Genomic DNA, 16504 nt, shown 5'->3' on the forward strand with positions numbered 1-16504 from the left:
TTTGTCCCTGGGGACCCTTGAAAGAACTACAGGTGCCCTCTAGAGCTCTGGTGCCCACCTCTGGAAAATTGCTGTAGCCTAAATTTTTATTTTTTTTTTTATTTTTTTTTTTATTTCAGCTTATCATCATGGGGGTACAAAAGTTCAGGCCACATACACTGCCCGTGTCCTGCCCATCCCCCCGAGTCAGAACATTCAAGTGTGACCATTCCCCAGACGGTGCGATACTTTCAGGGATCATTTCTATAGTCTGTGTAGTCTAAATTTTTATCTTCTTCTAGCTTTCAAGAATAGATTTCTCTTTGGTGTTAGACTGCTTTTCTGCAGTTATTAGGGATTTGGGTAGAGTTTATATTCAGAATTTGGTTCACATTCCTTCTTCAGTTATATTGATGACAGGATTGCCATTTTAAATTTTTAATCATATTTGTAGGATTTTCCTTTAAACTTCAAATTGATTTTATATCCCTGAATTCTGAACTCTGGTACCTTGAGCTGGTAAGGCTGTCATTTCTAACATTATTTTCAGTAGACATAGCTGTGGGATTATCCTCATATCAGAAAAGCAACAAAATCACAAACTTACAGCTGCAAGTTATAGAGTAAATTATTATCTCTATTCTGGGTGCTCTTAGAAACTTTTTAGTGTCTTTAAATAATTGTTCTAAACATATAATCCAGTTTCTATTCTTGTTATCTGTGGGCAGGTTTACATGACATTACCATCCCTACATGGCTCTCAATTAAAAGCACAGGAGGTCCATGCCCAAGGAAGAGGTATAAACCAGAGTTCAGTTAAGTTTTATTAAAACTTCAACTCAGTCTCAAGCACTGGAGCGATTGGCACCTCACTCCATCAGACTAAGAGAGGAAACAGAAACAATTACAAGGTTCTCTTATATACTAGACATGAAAAGAGGTAGAAAAATGTGACTTATAATCAAGAAAAAAACAGTGCAATCAGACCCACCATTGCATGAAAGGAACAGGCCTTGGCCTCTATTTCCAGATAAAAACCTGGATTTGCACAAAAATGAAGGTCACTGGAAATGGAACATATGAAGGTAAATATAAAATTCATTTCTGTCTTAATTTGTTTGTGACTATGTGACTGAGCGCCTTGGCTTTTTTGCTTACTATCAGCAGAAAGTTATCCTCATATCCTAGAAGGCCATGCAATCCCCCAGCTTCTTTCCGTGTGGGTCTCCTCATCATGGCTGCTTATTACTTCATCAAGCCGGCAAGAGGCATTTCTTACCTCAAGGAGTACCCAGTACCTTTTTTAGAGGCTTTTACCTACTTAAGTCAGGCTCATCCATGGTAATCTCCCTTTTTATTAGCTCAAAGTCAACTGATTTACAACCTTAATTACGTGTAAAAAGTCCCTTTGTTATGTTCTATTGGCTAGAAGCCAGTCAGAGAAACCATCTACACTCAAGGAAATGATCATGGAGGGCATGAACACCAGGGCAGGGGAATCTTTTCCTTTTTAAACAAAATTATTATGGATACATGTGATGTTTTGATGGAGATATACAATGTGTAGTAATCAAACTAGAATAATCAGGGTATCCATCACCTCAGGCATGTATCATTTCTTTGTGTTAGGAACATTCCAATTCTACTCTTTTAGTTATTTTAAAGTATAACCTAACTTATTGTTGATTATTGTCACTTTGTTGTGCTATCAAATATTGTTGATTCTATCTAACTATCTAACTATATTTTTGTACCCATTAACCACCCCCACTTTATCCCCCTCTTCCCCACTACCCTTCCTGGCCTCTGGTAACCATCATTCTACTCTCTGTCTCCATGAGATCAATTGTTTTTAATATTTAGCTCCCACATATGAGTGAGAACACGCAAGATTTGTCTGTCAGTGCCTGTCTTATTTCACTTAATATTCTCCAGTTCTATCCATGTTGTTCCAAATGGCAGGATTTCATTCTTTCTGTGACTATAAATATTCCATTGTATATACGTACCACAATTTCTTTATCCATTCATTCACTGATGGACCCTTAGGTTGATTCCAAATCTTAGGTATTGTGAATAGTGCTACAATAAACATAGAAATGCAGATATCTTTTTGATATACTGAATTCCCCTCCTTTGAATATGTATCCAGTAGTGGAATTGCTGGGTCATATGGTAGCTCTATTTTTGGTTTTTTGAGGAACCTTGATACTGTTCTTCATAGTGGTTGCACTAATTTACATTCCCACCAACAATGTCTGGACGATTCCCCTTTCTCCACATCCTCACCAGCATTCATTTATTGCCTGAATTTTTGATAAAAGCCATTTTATCTGGGATGAGATGGTATCTCATTATAATTTTGATTTGCGTTTCTCTGATGATTAATGATTTTGAGCATTTTTTCATATACCTGTTGGCCATTTGTATGTCTTCTTTTGAGAAATGTCTATTTAGGTCCTTTGCCCATTTTCTAATCAAATTATGTGATTTTTTTTTTCCTATTGAGTTGTTGGAGCTCCTTATATATTCTAGTTATTAATCCCTTGTCAGATGGGTAGTTTCCAAATATTTTCTCGCATTCTGTGGGTTGTCTCTTCACTTTGTTGCTTGTTTCCTTTTCTGTGCAGAAGCTTTTAAGTTTGATGTGCTCCCATTTGTCCAATTTTGCTTCGGTTGCCTGTGCTTTGTGGGTATTACTCAGAAAGCCCTTGCCCAAACTGATGTCTGGACAAGGGAATCTTGAGACCCATTTTAGAATTCTTCCTATCACAATTAGTATTCATGTACAGAGCAAGACTCTAAGAGGCTGGGCAAAGAACTGCTAATGAGGAAATAAACACTACTGGGGAAGAAACAGCTAAACAACTGCTAGAACTCACATCAGACTGTAAGAAACTCAGGTGCCAGCCAATCAGGATGCAGAGACATCATTGACCATCCAGGACATTCAGCAGAGATTCCAGAGAGACCACACCTTGAGAGTGGGGAACATCTATCTGAAGAGTAAAAGTTATTCTAGGCCCACTCCAACAAAAAAATAAGCCTCAAAAGGATCAAGCTGATGCACACTAAATTAACTGTCTGCTAAAATAAAATTTGAATTTTTTGAGGAAATGCCTTACTGTTTTCACAATGGATGGATCATTTTACATTCCCACTGGCAATGCATGCACGTTCCACTTTCTCCATATCCTTGACAACATTCATTTTCTGTTTTAATAATTTTAAAGACAGAATTACCATAAGATCCAGCAATTCCACTTCTGAGTATATACCCAAAAGAATTGAAAGCAAGGACCAAAAAAAAAAAAAATTTGTACATCATTGTTTATAGCAGTATTATTTATAATTGCCAAAAGGTGAAAACAACCCAAATGTTCATTGGTGGATGGATGGATAAACAAAATGGGGTGTGCGTGTGTGTGTGTGTGTGTGTGTGTGTATGCATATAAATGGAAAATTATTCAACCTTAAAAATGAATGGAATTCTGATACATGCTGCAACATGGATGCACCTTGAAAACTTTATGCTAAGTGAAAGAAACCAGACACAAAAAGCCACATATTGTATAATTCCATTTATATGAAATATCCAGAGGGTAAATCCATGGTTGCAGAAAGATTAGTGATTGCCATGGGGGATGACGGAATGGAGAATGAATACTGATAGTTACAGGGTTTCTTTGGGGTGGTGAAAATATTTAGGAATTAGATAATGGTGGTGGTGGTAGCACAACTTTGTGAATATACTAAAAATACTGAACTGAACACTTTAAATGATGAGATTTATGGTGTATGAATTATGTCTCAATAAAAATACATATTTCAAAAAGATAGATTTCCTATAGAATGTGTTAAAACATATGTATCCTTTCATACACTCATTTTGGTTTTATTAACAAAATTACATACCATTTTATTATGTTTTTTTTCAACTTAATATAGATTGAAGCAATTCCACATCATTGAACCTTTCTGTGAAATTTTTTAAAAAGAACTGCTGATACATCCAACAATGCAGATGCATATCAAAAACATAATGTTTAACAAAAGAAGTTAGACTCAAAAACATCCATATTATTATCCTTTTTATATGAAGTACAGGCCAAACTGATCTGTAATAATAGAGGTTCAACTAGTAATTAACTGTGGGAGGTATTAACTGAGCTGGGGTATGAAAGAGGCTGCTGGGGTCCTAGAAATGTCTATATCTTCATCTAGATGGCAGTTACAAAAATATGCACACATGCATAAAAATCCATTTAACTGTACAATTAATATGTGCGTGCATCAATGTATGTAAGTTATGGTTGATTAAATTAAAAATAATGTGGTATCAGTGCAAGGATAGACAAATAAACTAATGGAACAGAATAGACAGTCCAGAAACAGATAGAGAAATTTTTATATATTATTACCTAATTGACAACAAACTCTCCACTGCAATTCAGTGGGGCAAAGGATGGTCTTTTCAATTAATGGTGATAAAATGAAAATATGAATCTTGACTGTATAAAAAAATAGACCTTGACTCCTAACTCACAGCATGCACAAAAAATTAACTAGAAATGGAATATAGACTTAAATGTGAAAGGCAAAACAATAAAGTTTCTAAAGGAAAAAAATAGGAGAATATAGTCATTATGTTAATCAGAAATTTCTTAAACACAAAGCAATCAAAGAAAAAAGTGATAAATTGGACTTCACAATGTTAAGGAATTAGGCTCATCAAAAGACATAATTAAAAGAATAAAAAGGCAAACCACAGACTGAGAGAAGACATTCATGAAATAAATTCTCTCTCTCTCTCTCTCATATCCTGCTACAGATCAGTAAGAAAAAGACAGAAACTTTAATTTTAAAATGGTCAAAATATTTGTTCAGGACCTTCAATAAAAAAGATATCTAAAGTGATAGATAATCATGTGAAAAGGTGGCTGACATCATTGTTCATTAAAGAAATGCAAAGTGAAACCACAGTGAAATAGCACTAGACTAGGATTGTTAACATTAAAAGGATTGAAAATATTGAATGTTGGCAACAATCCGGAGCACCTCGAGCTCTTATCCATTGCTGGTAAGAATATAAATTGGTTCAACAACTTTGGAAAAATATTCAGTAGTGTCTACTAAAACTAAAGAAGCATAATTCATGACCCAGCAATTGCAAACATAGGTATATTTCCAAGAACAGTGAGTCTATATGTGCAACCAAAAGGCATGTACAAGAACGTTCATAACAGCTTGCTTAGTAGCCCCAAACTGGAAAACAGCCAAATGTCCAGCCACAGTAGAATGGATAAAAAGGTGTCTTATATTCATACAGCAAAATTATTCTGCCATAAGAGGACCTTCAGGGGTGCTGGAAATGTTTTATATCTTGATATGTGTGTATACATGGGTGTATACGTATGTAAAAATTTGTTGAGCTCTATATTGATGTAGAGCTCTACACTAGTTAGTGTACTCCACTGTGTATAAAATTATTCCTTAATACAAAACTAAATTAAAAGACAGGCACAAAAATCAAAGCATTTTTATAGTAGTTCCAGATTGGAGACAACTCAACAGTCCATCAATAGTATTTAGTAGAATCAATAAATATATTAAGATATAGTCATACTCTAGAGTACTACATAAAAATGAAAAATAACAAACTACTAAAACAAAAACATGGATGAATTCCAAAGATGATATTGAGCAAAAGCTGAACTAGCACATGACCCAGCAATTCCACTCCTAGGCATATATCCAAAAGGATTGAAAGCGGGGACTCAAACAGACACTTGTACATCAATGTTCATAGCACCATTATTCACACTAGCCAAAAATGAAAGCCACCCAAATGTTCATCAACAGATGAATGGATAAACAAAATTTGGTATTTCCATACAATAGAATGTTATTCAGCAATAAAAAATGAAGTACTGATACATGCTATGACATGGATGAACCTTAAAGACATTATGCTAAGTGAAAGAAGCCAGACACAAAAGGACCAACATTGTATTATTCCACTTCTATGAAGTACCTAGAATAGGCAAATTAATAGAGACAGAGAGGGAAATAGTGGTTACCAGGGGCCAGAGGGAAGGGGATGGGGAGTTATTTAATCAGTTCAAAGTTTCCATTTGGGAAGATGAAGTTCTGGAAATGATTAGTGGTGATGATTACATAACAATGTGACTGCACTTAATGCCACTGAATTCCACACTTAAAAAAATGGCTAAAATGATAAATTTTATATTATGTATATTTTATCACAATTTTTTAAAAAAGAAGCTAAACACAGAAAAATACATACTGTATGCTTCCATTTATGTGAACTCTAAAACAGGCAGAATTAATGCACCATGAGATCAGACACAGTGGTTGCCTTTGGATGGGGTATTGATTACAAGAGGGCCTGACTACATCTTCACCAGGGTGGTAGTTACATGGGTATATACATGTGTAAAAAAATGCCAAGCCGAAACTTTACAGTATATAAACTATATTTCCATTTTAAAAGAGAAGAGACTAGGAAAAACTGTCATATAAAAGTTGCTTGCATTGTTTTAATCCTTTAATTATGCAGACGTAGGCCCACCTGGAGGCAGAAGTCAGCACAATTGGCCCTTACGTTGTCACTGATGTAAAACCAGAAGCCCTGTATTTTTTTTCCAGGGAGAACTACAATGCTCCTTAAACCTGAACGCCGACATTCAGCTTCTTGTTTTGGTCACTAGGAGTGGGGTGGGGGTAAATCAGAAATGTGTTTATGAGGCTTCTTGGCTGTTGAGGATGGAGGGGAACAGGATAAGGGAGGAAGAGGCAGAGAAAAATGTTTCTGGGCCGTTTGTGAACTGAGAAGGCACTGGGCTGGAACTTCAGCTTGTTCCTGTGTGAGTGATTTGGGGCGTGGAGACGCAGCACAGAGGGGAAAGTTTGAAGGCAACTTACAGCAGATGAGCAGAGGCAGTGAGGCAGCTGCTTTCAAGAGTCCCACTTTGTGGGACTCTGGGTGTGAGCAGTGTTGCTTCAGGCACTGGGGACAAAGTATGCAACGACCTTGTAATAAAGGCAGAGAGTTTTCCTCGCCTTTCTCATCTCCTTTCAAAACCCTTCACCCCAAGCCTCTGGAGAATGGCAGTTCAGAGCGTTGAGACACAGCACCCTTGGTTTGAACACTTGTAATCTCACCCAAAGCAACTCCTTGGGTGTGGGTGGAGAGGAGGAACATGGGAAACATGGGGAGGGGGGCTGACTGTTGATCAGTTTGTAAGCATGTGAGTAAGCATCCTATTTAGGTATTTAGGAATACCTGGCAGAAATGTCGCATAGGGGTGCAGTCAGCCTGAGGTCCAGCCAACCTGCTGGAGGGGCTCAAACCACTTTAACTGAGGCAGTAAGAGGTAAGATAACCTCAGTCTATACTCACAACCTGGCAAAGGCTAGAATCAGCAACTACATATGCATAACTGTGTGTCTGTGCATGTGCATGTGTTAAGTGTGCATATTTTTTTAAAAAAATTGGTGTCCTACTGTATATTATTTTGAATCCATCTTGATTTTTACTAAGCAGTGTATTTTGAGAATTTCCCTGTTGTCAGAGATTTTTTTGAGACTATATTCCTAAGATCAGGAGCCTTTCCCAGTGGCTGGGGTCTTGCCACCCACCTCCCAGCTGAAGAGCAAACCACCCACCCTCTGGTACCAAACCACCCACTCCCCTACCTGTGCCTCCCCTACTGCCTCTTGAGCTCGGTTCCTTGGTCCCAGCAGCCTCTGGGGTTGTAACATTATTGGGGCCTGTCTTCACTCCTTCTAGGGGGGTAAAGAGGGACCTGTTTTCAGAAGCCATGGCAGGCACAGTCCAGAAGTCCAAGAGCAGGCAGGTCAGGCCATCCAATGTTGCCGCAGTAGTGAGAACATACTAACCCCGGTGGGCCCTCCTCCCCCCACCTCTCCACAGTTTGCTAAGTAAAGAAATTGAGGTGAGAGGGGTCAAGGAACTTGCCCTGGGATTCAGCAAGCTCACAGCAGGGATGGAACTTGCACCCAAGTCTTCTGATTCCCCAAGGTCAATGCTTTTCCCCCCTCACCTTGTGCACCCTCCCCACAAGTGACTCTGGTGGAAGAAATGAATTTATCGCACACTAAAGCCACAAAAAGTTTTATTTAATTGCTACCACAAATGCAGAATAGAATTAAGGCAGTATAAAACATTCCCACTTATCCTTTCGTACAGTAACTTTGCATAAAGTGTCAGTTTGAACCAACAGTTGAAATTTTTATTAAACAGCAGTTTTTTTGCTTGGATTCTAGAGAAAAGTCATTTCCTGGGTTGTCAAGTGTGCTGATACAAGACATCTACGACTTCACGTTGTGTGTCACTGAACCTCAGCAGAGTGTGGTGAGACTGGCTGGTGTTGGCATCTCTTCCTCCTCATCTTCCTCACCCACTCCCCAGCCAGGAGGGTGAGAGGAACAAGGCATTTGGAGGAACACTCACTCACAACCTCCACAGCAGTACTCCATTCGCTTCTGGCTGTCAGTTACTACTTCAAACTCCCTCGTAAATGAAAAAAAAAAAAATGTGAAACCGTGTAAAACCATCCGGCTGTTTAAAAAAAAAATCTCTGAGGTAAAGAGTAGTTATGACTCATAGTATTAAAAACATAACTGTAATTGATCCTAGCAACCATTGGGATTTTAAGAAAAGAAACTAATTTATGAATGGATTTGTTCCTCTGGAACTCAATGAAAGAAAGTTCTGGTAAACACTAAACAAAGGTAAATAATTACAAACAAGGTCAAAACATCTTATCATTTGCAACCATGCTTGACTATAAAAATCAGCACTGATGTTTGAATTTTCACAAAATGGAAATAATTTGGTGTGACCATATCTTTTCCTTTTGCCATTTGATCTCATAGGCATAAAAATTTATTTTAATAAGAGTTATCAAATTCTATGCTTCAGATATGGGTCATACGTCGTGCTGAAATTTAGAAAAGAAACTTGCAAGTCCTTGCACTTGGTTGCAACTGCTTTTCTGACTGCCATTAAAAGTACAATATAGAGTTACACATTTAAAAACATAAAGCTGTGCAGTCACATTCACGTGACAGAAGCCTTTACCACAATACACCTTTACCATTGCGCATGCAACTCCTCCCCCACCCCTGGGGAATGGGAGAAGAAAGCAGGAACAAGGCAGAGGAAATGCGGAAAGGGGAGAAAGGGGGACGGGGAGTGGGAAAGATCAAAGTCGAAAACTTCAGGGATCACTGAGGACTGATGGTCGACCATAGGAAAGGAAGGCTCAGAACAACAGATGTCAAAATTGAGGGAATTTGGTCTCTAAAATAGCAAGCACACACACATACACACATACTTCTGTAGAGTACATTATGTAAAGGAGGAGGATGCCTGAAAGGTGGATGTAGCTTACACCGTGTCTGTGGGTCAGTGTCTTCGTGTGTCGCTGTCTGTGTGTAGATGCAGTTAAGGTATCTCACTTTGGCTTACATATGCAAAAGAAACTGGAAAGTGGACCACTACCTGGCCACCCACCAGAGCACTTTTCACATAGCAATTTCGTCTGAATCATCTGAATCATCTTCGACGTCAATAACTACAACCTGTCTGTAATCACTGGCAGCAGCGGTGACTACAGTAGGGTCAGGAAGGTCAGCGGAGGTGGCAGGCTCCAGCTGGCTGGCAGCAGACTCAGGGAGGTCAGGGATGTCAGATTCAAGGTGGCTGGTGGCAGCAATCTCAGGGAAGTGGGTGGTGGAGAGCTCAGGGTGGCCAGCAGCAGCGGGCTCAGGGTGGCTGGGGGTGGCAGGCTCAAGGTGACCAGGGATGGAAGGCTCAGGATAGTCAGCAGTGGTGGGCTCAGGGTGGCTGGTAGCAGGCTTAATGTGGCTAGTGGTGGGTTTAGGATGGCTAGTGGCAGAGCTGAAGGCAGACTTGGAGTGGCTGCTAGCAGAGACATGGAGACCAGTGACTGGCTTGGGGTGGCTGGAAGCAGGCTCGAAATGGACAGAGTCACCTTTGAAATGGACAGAGTCAGCCTTGAAGTGGACAGACACAGGCTTAGGGTAGACAGTGGCAGACTTGGGGTGGCCAGAGGTAGGCTTGGAGTGGCTAAAGACAGACTTGTGGTGGCTAGAGGCAGATTTTCGGTAGGCAGACCTGGAATGGGGCTTGGGGTGGCCAGAGGCACATTCAGGGTGGCCAGCTGCAGCATCGCCTGGTAGTGGAACATTCCGGACACTCATCGGGATTTCCTCCACAGCAGGACAGGCACGGGCAAGGGCTTGTTCACGGGCTTGGTCACGGGCACGGGCACGGGCACGGGCCAGGGCACGAGCCTCCTGCGTCTCATGAAAATCAGTGACGAGGCCAGAGAAGAACAGGATAGGGTGCCGCATAGCATGGAAGATGGTCCAGTATTCGCGTCGGAAATTCTCATTGAGGAGCCCGTAGATCACAGCGTTGAGGCAGCTGTTGAAGTAGGCTATGAAGTAGGCTGCAAGATAAAGCCAGTTGGGGATCTTGCCTGCCATCTCCTTCGGACTGACAGCCACCAAGACAGTGAGCACATTGATAGGGCACCAGCACACTGCAAAGAGGAGGAAGATCACAAACATGGTTAGAAAATTGCGAACCTCAGCCAGCTGGTTGTCAGGATTCTGCCCAGCTGGGTCACGGGCAGCCAGCACTTTGATCCAGATCCTCATGTAGCAGAAACCCACTATGAGGAGAGGGAGGACGAAGTGGATGCAGACGATGGTCACAGCAAAGACATGGTTGTTCAGATAGTTGAAGATGCAGGTGTAGGTGCGAGGATCATACTCGATGGTGCCAATGTACATGTTGGGCAGGACAGCCAGGACGGTCATGATCCAGGTGACAACCAGGTAGATGCAGGTATTGCGCATGCTGAAGATCCGCTCGTACTGGAGGCTGTGGCAGATGTAGCAGTAACGGTTGATGGCGATTGCCACGATATTGAAGATGGAGCCGACCACGCTGAGCCCTGTGATGAACCCGACCATCTGACACTGGAAGTGGCTCAGATCCCATCCCCCAACGGACATGGCATGCAGCATCAGAGGGTAGGGGTAGATGGCCACCAGCATATCTGCCGCAGAGAGGCTGACCACAAAGATGTTGCCTGAAAAATATATCAGGGGAGGGAAAAGGGGGAAGACAGAGGAGGATAAATGGTTAAAGTATGGAACTCTAAAATTTAAGGTGGAGGAAAAGACCAGCTGAATTAGCAACAATTTAGAACTCTAGAGTTCATTTAAAGAAATGCAGTTGCATTTTTTTTATTGTTATTTATTTACAAGCAGGTCCCAGGTGATTCTGATGCATAGCTAGGTTTGGGAGAACTGTTCTTTGCCCACCTTTTTTCCTTTCAAACAATATCATCTCTGCCCTGGGAAAGAAGCAAACATAACACAAAGAGCTGTGACCACAAAAGCCCTCTAAGGAGCCTTTCACACTCAGACCCCAAGAAAAACAAAATGCAAACTTTTTTCAAGGCGGGGAGGGAGAAGGAAGAGGGGAGTGGAGCTGAGCTATGTAGAGTTGTCCTTAGGAAGCAAGCTGGAGGGTGGGGGGCAAGGGCAGAGACGAGAGCGACGTCAGGAAGTCGCAACCTAAAGGAAAAAAAAAAAGATAAATTAGCCCTCTTCCAACTCTAGCCTAGCATTGCTTTCATAACGAACACATACCTAGAGAGGACATTCTGGAAAAGGGCATTAGAGGCCGTTTTCTTAAACAGTCTTTTTCAACGGGATCAGACAGTAATCTACGATGACGTAGCCTATTCAAATACTTACCATTTCCGAGGTAACCTAAGAGTAAAAACTGAGGGGAAGGGGTAAAACCCCGTAAATTTTAGTCTGGGACCAAAGAAGCAGTAAGCAGGGAAAGAAAAAAAAGGAAAATTTCCGCAAGGACTAGCAGAAGTGCCCGGTCCACACGCAGAGCCAGCGCTGACCTTTGCTGGAGCCTGCGGGCTAAACAGCAGAGTAAGGGGGGTCCCCCCACTCCCGCCCTGTAGGGCAGCCCTAGGACCTTTTTTGTAAAACCTTTTACAAAAAAAGAGAAGGAAGAGGCCAAGTGCAGGCTCAGAGCCCTCTTTTTTGGAAACACCTAGTTGCTAATTAGCATTGGTTTGGCAAAATATTGCATTTCATGTGTTACTGGGAGAAAATGAGCGCTTTTTTAAAGGGCAAAGGTATGGCTCCTTCTGCCTCCTTCCGCCGGCGCTGCCAAGACTCGGCCTCAGCGCTTCCTACCTTAGAGGTTCTTTCTAGGGTTTTCCCTCAAAGTAATTAATTCGGGGAAGAAAAGCAAGAAAGAGAGAGGGCAAAGTCTTAAAAACAAAAACACGACAATCGTAAAAACCTTTATTTGAGTTATAGAAGGAAAGAAAGAGAAGAAGAAAAAGAAAGGAAAGGAGACAAGTAAAGAAAACGGGCTTCGCAGGTGGCCCCGGGGCTCCGTGGATCGGCACCTCAGGACCAGGCCACGCAGGTGAAGGTGACGTCCAAGCGCATGACCCCAGGTCTCTGGGGTACAAAGGAGAAACGGGACACACCCACCAGAGTTTGGAAGAAAACTTTTAATGACGGTGTGCCCGTCATTGAGTTTTGAAACGTGCGGTGTTCCGGACTCCTAGTCCAAGCAAAGAAATCCCCCACACCCCGCCCGCGTGGGGCCGGTGGTCCTCCGACCCTCTCGGCCCCCCTCTACCCCCACCCTTGCCCCAGCCGACTGGGAACCTGGAGACCAAGACCTGAGGCACTGCCTCCTCCCTCCTCCAGCCCAAGCGCTGAGTTCGGGCGCCTTAGCCCCCCCCCCTCCCCTCCAGAGCCTCTCCCGCCCAACCTGCAATTCCCGCTAGCCGCTTCGCGGGGGCTGCCGCCCCACCCCCGGCACAGGTCCCAGCGCCCGGCATCCCCCGCGCTTACCCAGCCCGGCTCGCCGCCGGGTCCCTCCCCTCCGCATTGGCTGCCGGAGGAGTCCGGCTCGCGGCTCCGAGACCCCAGCACTTTGCAAGCCCAGCTCTCTCCCAGACCCCAGCGCTTTGCAAGTCCGGCTCTCGGCTCCTAGACCCCAGCGCTTTGAAGTCCGGCTTGCGGCTCCGAGACCCCAGCGTTTTACAAGCCCGGCTCGCGTCTCCCAGACCCCAGCGCTTTGCAAGTCTGGCTCGCGGCTCCTAGACCCCAGCGCTTTGCAGTCTCTCTCAGTCCCCCACCGCCCCTCCAGCTCTCCTGCCACCCTCCCGCCATCCCTACCTGGTTTTGCTGCCTAATATCCCCCGCCTCCGCGACGCCAACCTCGCTAACCTCCCTGCCCTGAGACCCCCAGTGCCTCGCTTACGGACCTCGGGATCTCCGCTGCTGCCACCGCTGTCCCCGCTGTCGCTGCCACTGCTTGCTGCGTGCCTGGCCAGCCGCTCGCCTCTCTCTGCCGTGCGCCCTGGGACGGGCGGACGGAGCTCGCCTCCGGCGGGCTCAGACCTTCCTGCTCCACACTCAGGAGCGGGGGTCTGCGCTCTGCCGCCCAGGAACAGCCCTGGAGCCCCAGGGCCGCGGCGAGCGGGGTATCGGCTGGGCTAGGGCACGGCCGCTTCATTGCGCTCGGGTAAGCGCCGCCGCGGCCGCTGCGAACTTAACTTTCACGGAGCGGGTGGCATCCCGGCTGATCTCTCTGCGTCAGTCAGTTCGGTCCGCGCTGCCTCGGGGCGGCTATCTCTGCGGCGTCCCGCTTGGCTTGCTGTCCCCGGGCGGCCGCCAGACTTTCCGCTCCGGTGCCGGCTCCCTCCACATCGGCCCCGGTGGAGCAGGAATCAACGGGCTGCCGCTCACCGCGGGAACCCGGGCTTTGCACTTGGATGCTCAAAGCTAATTCTCTGAGATCCCTTAGCCTTGAGAAGCTCTAATTTTCAGGACCCCAGCAGAACATCACCCCCCACCAGGCTTTCAGGGAATCTGGAGGCTGGGATGTTCAATGTAAGAACACTGTCCATGGGTTCTCTATTCGGGGGCACCCAAACTAACACCCTAAGGGTTGCAAGTCGCTGCACACAGGGTAGGGAGAAGGAAGAGTGGCTTACCAGAGTTTCGGAGCTTCTTGTTCTTGGTCACAGCCAAGATGACCATGGAGTTGCCAATCAGGTCTACGACGATGGTAATAACCATTGCGCAGAACATAAAGGTGATTAGAGCTGGTGGGTAGTCTGGCTGTGGCAGCTTACAGCCAATACAGCCATAAGGGGTAGGAACCGCCAGGGTAGGCTCCATGTTGCTCCTGGGCACCGTTAAGTTCTTCCAGCACGCCCAGGATCAGCAGCGGAGCCCAGACAGCGAACACCTGCTCCGCTGCCCGGAGCTCCGGAAAAGCGTGGCTCCCTCTCCGAGAGCCAGAGAGCAAATGACGGCGTTCCGCCCCTCTCCGATGAGCTTTTAAAGCCTCAGGAGGCGTCTGGCCCCACCCCAAATCCCTCCCCCCGACCAATCAGAGCTCCCACACCACCCCCGCTTTAGTCACCACCTCTTTTTGGACAAATCCACTTCGAGGTGTCATCTTGCTTCCGACTGCCTTGTATGTGCTTCCCTTCTAGCCAGCCTGCCCCCTCCCAATCCCCCAGGTACCTTGCGTCATGATTAGCTTGGAGTCTACCTCCCCCGCCCCAGCAGCAGCTGCTCATCCGTTTCCAGCGAGTTCTCCCTCCCAGTTCCAATGCAAACACCGGCAAAGAGATGTAGATTGCAGAGCGGGAGCATGGGATCTCTCTTGGAGTCCAGCGCCAGCCCAAGCCTGTCAGCAATCCCCAGCAGGGCGTGGGGGACAGCTGGTAACCCCTAGAAACCTAGATCATCGCTCCTGCAGTCTCCTTGAGAGGTCCATCCCATGCCCTGCGCTTGTGCCTGTCCAGAGCCTTCTGCACCCCGCGGGGAACAGGGGACTACTGTTGGTGCCACCCCAAATCTGGGTCTGTAATCTCTAAGGAACTTATCCCCGCTTCTGCTGCTGCCAGAAGCCGCTTGGCTCCCTTAGCGGCAGCGGCGAGTGGCCCCTTATTCCGGTCCTGGTCTTTCCCTCTCCATAAAGAGATGTACCCTGCGCCCGACTCTGGAGGCGGGGAGCAGGTCTACACCCTGGGAGCGAGGGGAGGCAGTCTATGGCCGCTTGGTCCTCAGCTTTGCGGCGAATGAGAGCTGAAGCTCATTTCCTTCCCAGCTGCGGAAACCCTGGCAGCGGGAACTAAGGGGATGCTACACCAAAAAGTAAAAAGGACGAGAAAGCCCTTCTCTTGGGCTGCCGCTTCACACACACACACACAAAAACAAAACACAACGGGGTGAGCGGCACTGGCTCCTCTCCCCTCTCGGGTGCTCCGTACTCTCTACCAGGTGATGCGGGGCAGTCAGGCACGCTGAGGGAGCCGCTCCGCAGCAGCGGGAAGGGCGCAGAGGTGCCGCGCAGCAATGCCAAGAAGCCACTGTCAGACCCGCACCTTCCGTCCCAGTCAGGATTCATCTCGGTCCTTCTCCCTCCCCATCCCCTGCCAAGGGTCTCATTTCGACCCCATCCCTGTCAGGCCGCCTCTTCACCCAGAGGATCTTCCTCCCCGGGCGTCACGGTTCCCTGCCGTGCACCCAGGCTCTCCCAGTGCTCGGGCCACGGGAAATTCAAATATTCAGGCTAAACGAAAGGGGAGCGATTCGGACACTCATTCCCTCATCAACTTTGGTCCCGAGAGTGAATTTCTGCTCACTACTAAAAGTTAAGGCTCCAGTAAAGAAGCCTCCCAGAATCTCAGCAAACACCTTCAAACTTGTTCCACACCAGCCTTCTTGCCGCAGTGGGGGAGAGGGGAGGGGGTTGCACTGGCCCGGAGCGCCATCGTCTGGATACAGCCACCCTCCTGCCCCGGGTGGGTGGGGGGCTCACATGGGCGTGGGGGGATGGAGGCTGCGGGGCGGGTTCCGTGACGGACTTCAATATTCAGAGACCTTTAACGGAAAAACAGACACTGCTGAAAACCAAGATTGCACTCACTTTCTCTACGTAAAATTGGGACTGTGTCCCCTTGTTTGAAGATGAGGCCCCCACTCCCGTGCAGCGCTAGCTACAATGAACGGAATCGGGCGCGAGTTACAGTCTCCCGCCTGGAGCCTTTTCGAAGTCATTATCTCGCTGCTCCTCGCGCTGGCTGGAAGCCCCCAGCCGTGCGCTCTCGTACCGCTGGACTCAGCCAGTATTTTCCCATAAATGCAGCCCAAGCACCGGCTCTGCTGGCCTCCCTACACAACTGTGCGCCCGAAAAAGAGCCCAAAGCCCCTCCACGCCATGGAGTATTTTGTAGGATCCACGTCAGGCTGTTCGCGCTGGTTCGTTCCCCATGGGTTTGGATTATTTCACTTGCGGGAAGGAGCGGTTTTGAATTAAAATAAACAAACAAAATAAATTTGAAGGAAAAAAAGGAAAACAAGTATTTGGACTCCC

General features: G+C 45.8%; 1 protein-coding gene across 1 annotated transcript; it reads right to left on the reverse strand.

Annotated features, from left to right (window-relative positions):
* Positions 1 to 9552: 9552 nt before the first annotated feature.
* On the reverse strand, positions 9553 to 14295 carry GPR50 (G protein-coupled receptor 50). Its single transcript, XM_069463964.1, has 2 exons — positions 14109 to 14295; positions 9553 to 11150 (listed from the first exon to the last, which is right to left on the reverse strand). The coding sequence occupies exons 1-2, from the start codon at positions 14293 to 14295 to the stop codon at positions 9553 to 9555; spliced, it is 1785 nt and encodes a 594-aa protein (XP_069320065.1).
* Between the last annotated feature and the right edge of the window lie 2209 nt (positions 14296 to 16504).

Source organism: Eulemur rufifrons, chromosome 30 (assembly GCF_041146395.1).
Source record: "Eulemur rufifrons isolate Redbay chromosome 30, OSU_ERuf_1, whole genome shotgun sequence".
Classification (NCBI taxonomy): domain Eukaryota; kingdom Metazoa; phylum Chordata; class Mammalia; order Primates; family Lemuridae; genus Eulemur; species Eulemur rufifrons.

What these genes read in the sequence shown, in the direction of transcription:
- GPR50 (XM_069463964.1), bottom strand. Translation starts at nt 14,295, where the DNA reads ATGGAGCCTACCCTGGCGGTTCCTACCCCTTATGGCTGTATTGGCTGT. An exon ending in CAAGAAGCTCCGAAACTCTG is followed by an intron (nt 11,151 to 14,108) that starts GTAAGCCACTCT and finishes TATATTTTTCAG; the next exon opens with GCAACATCTTTGTGGTCAGC.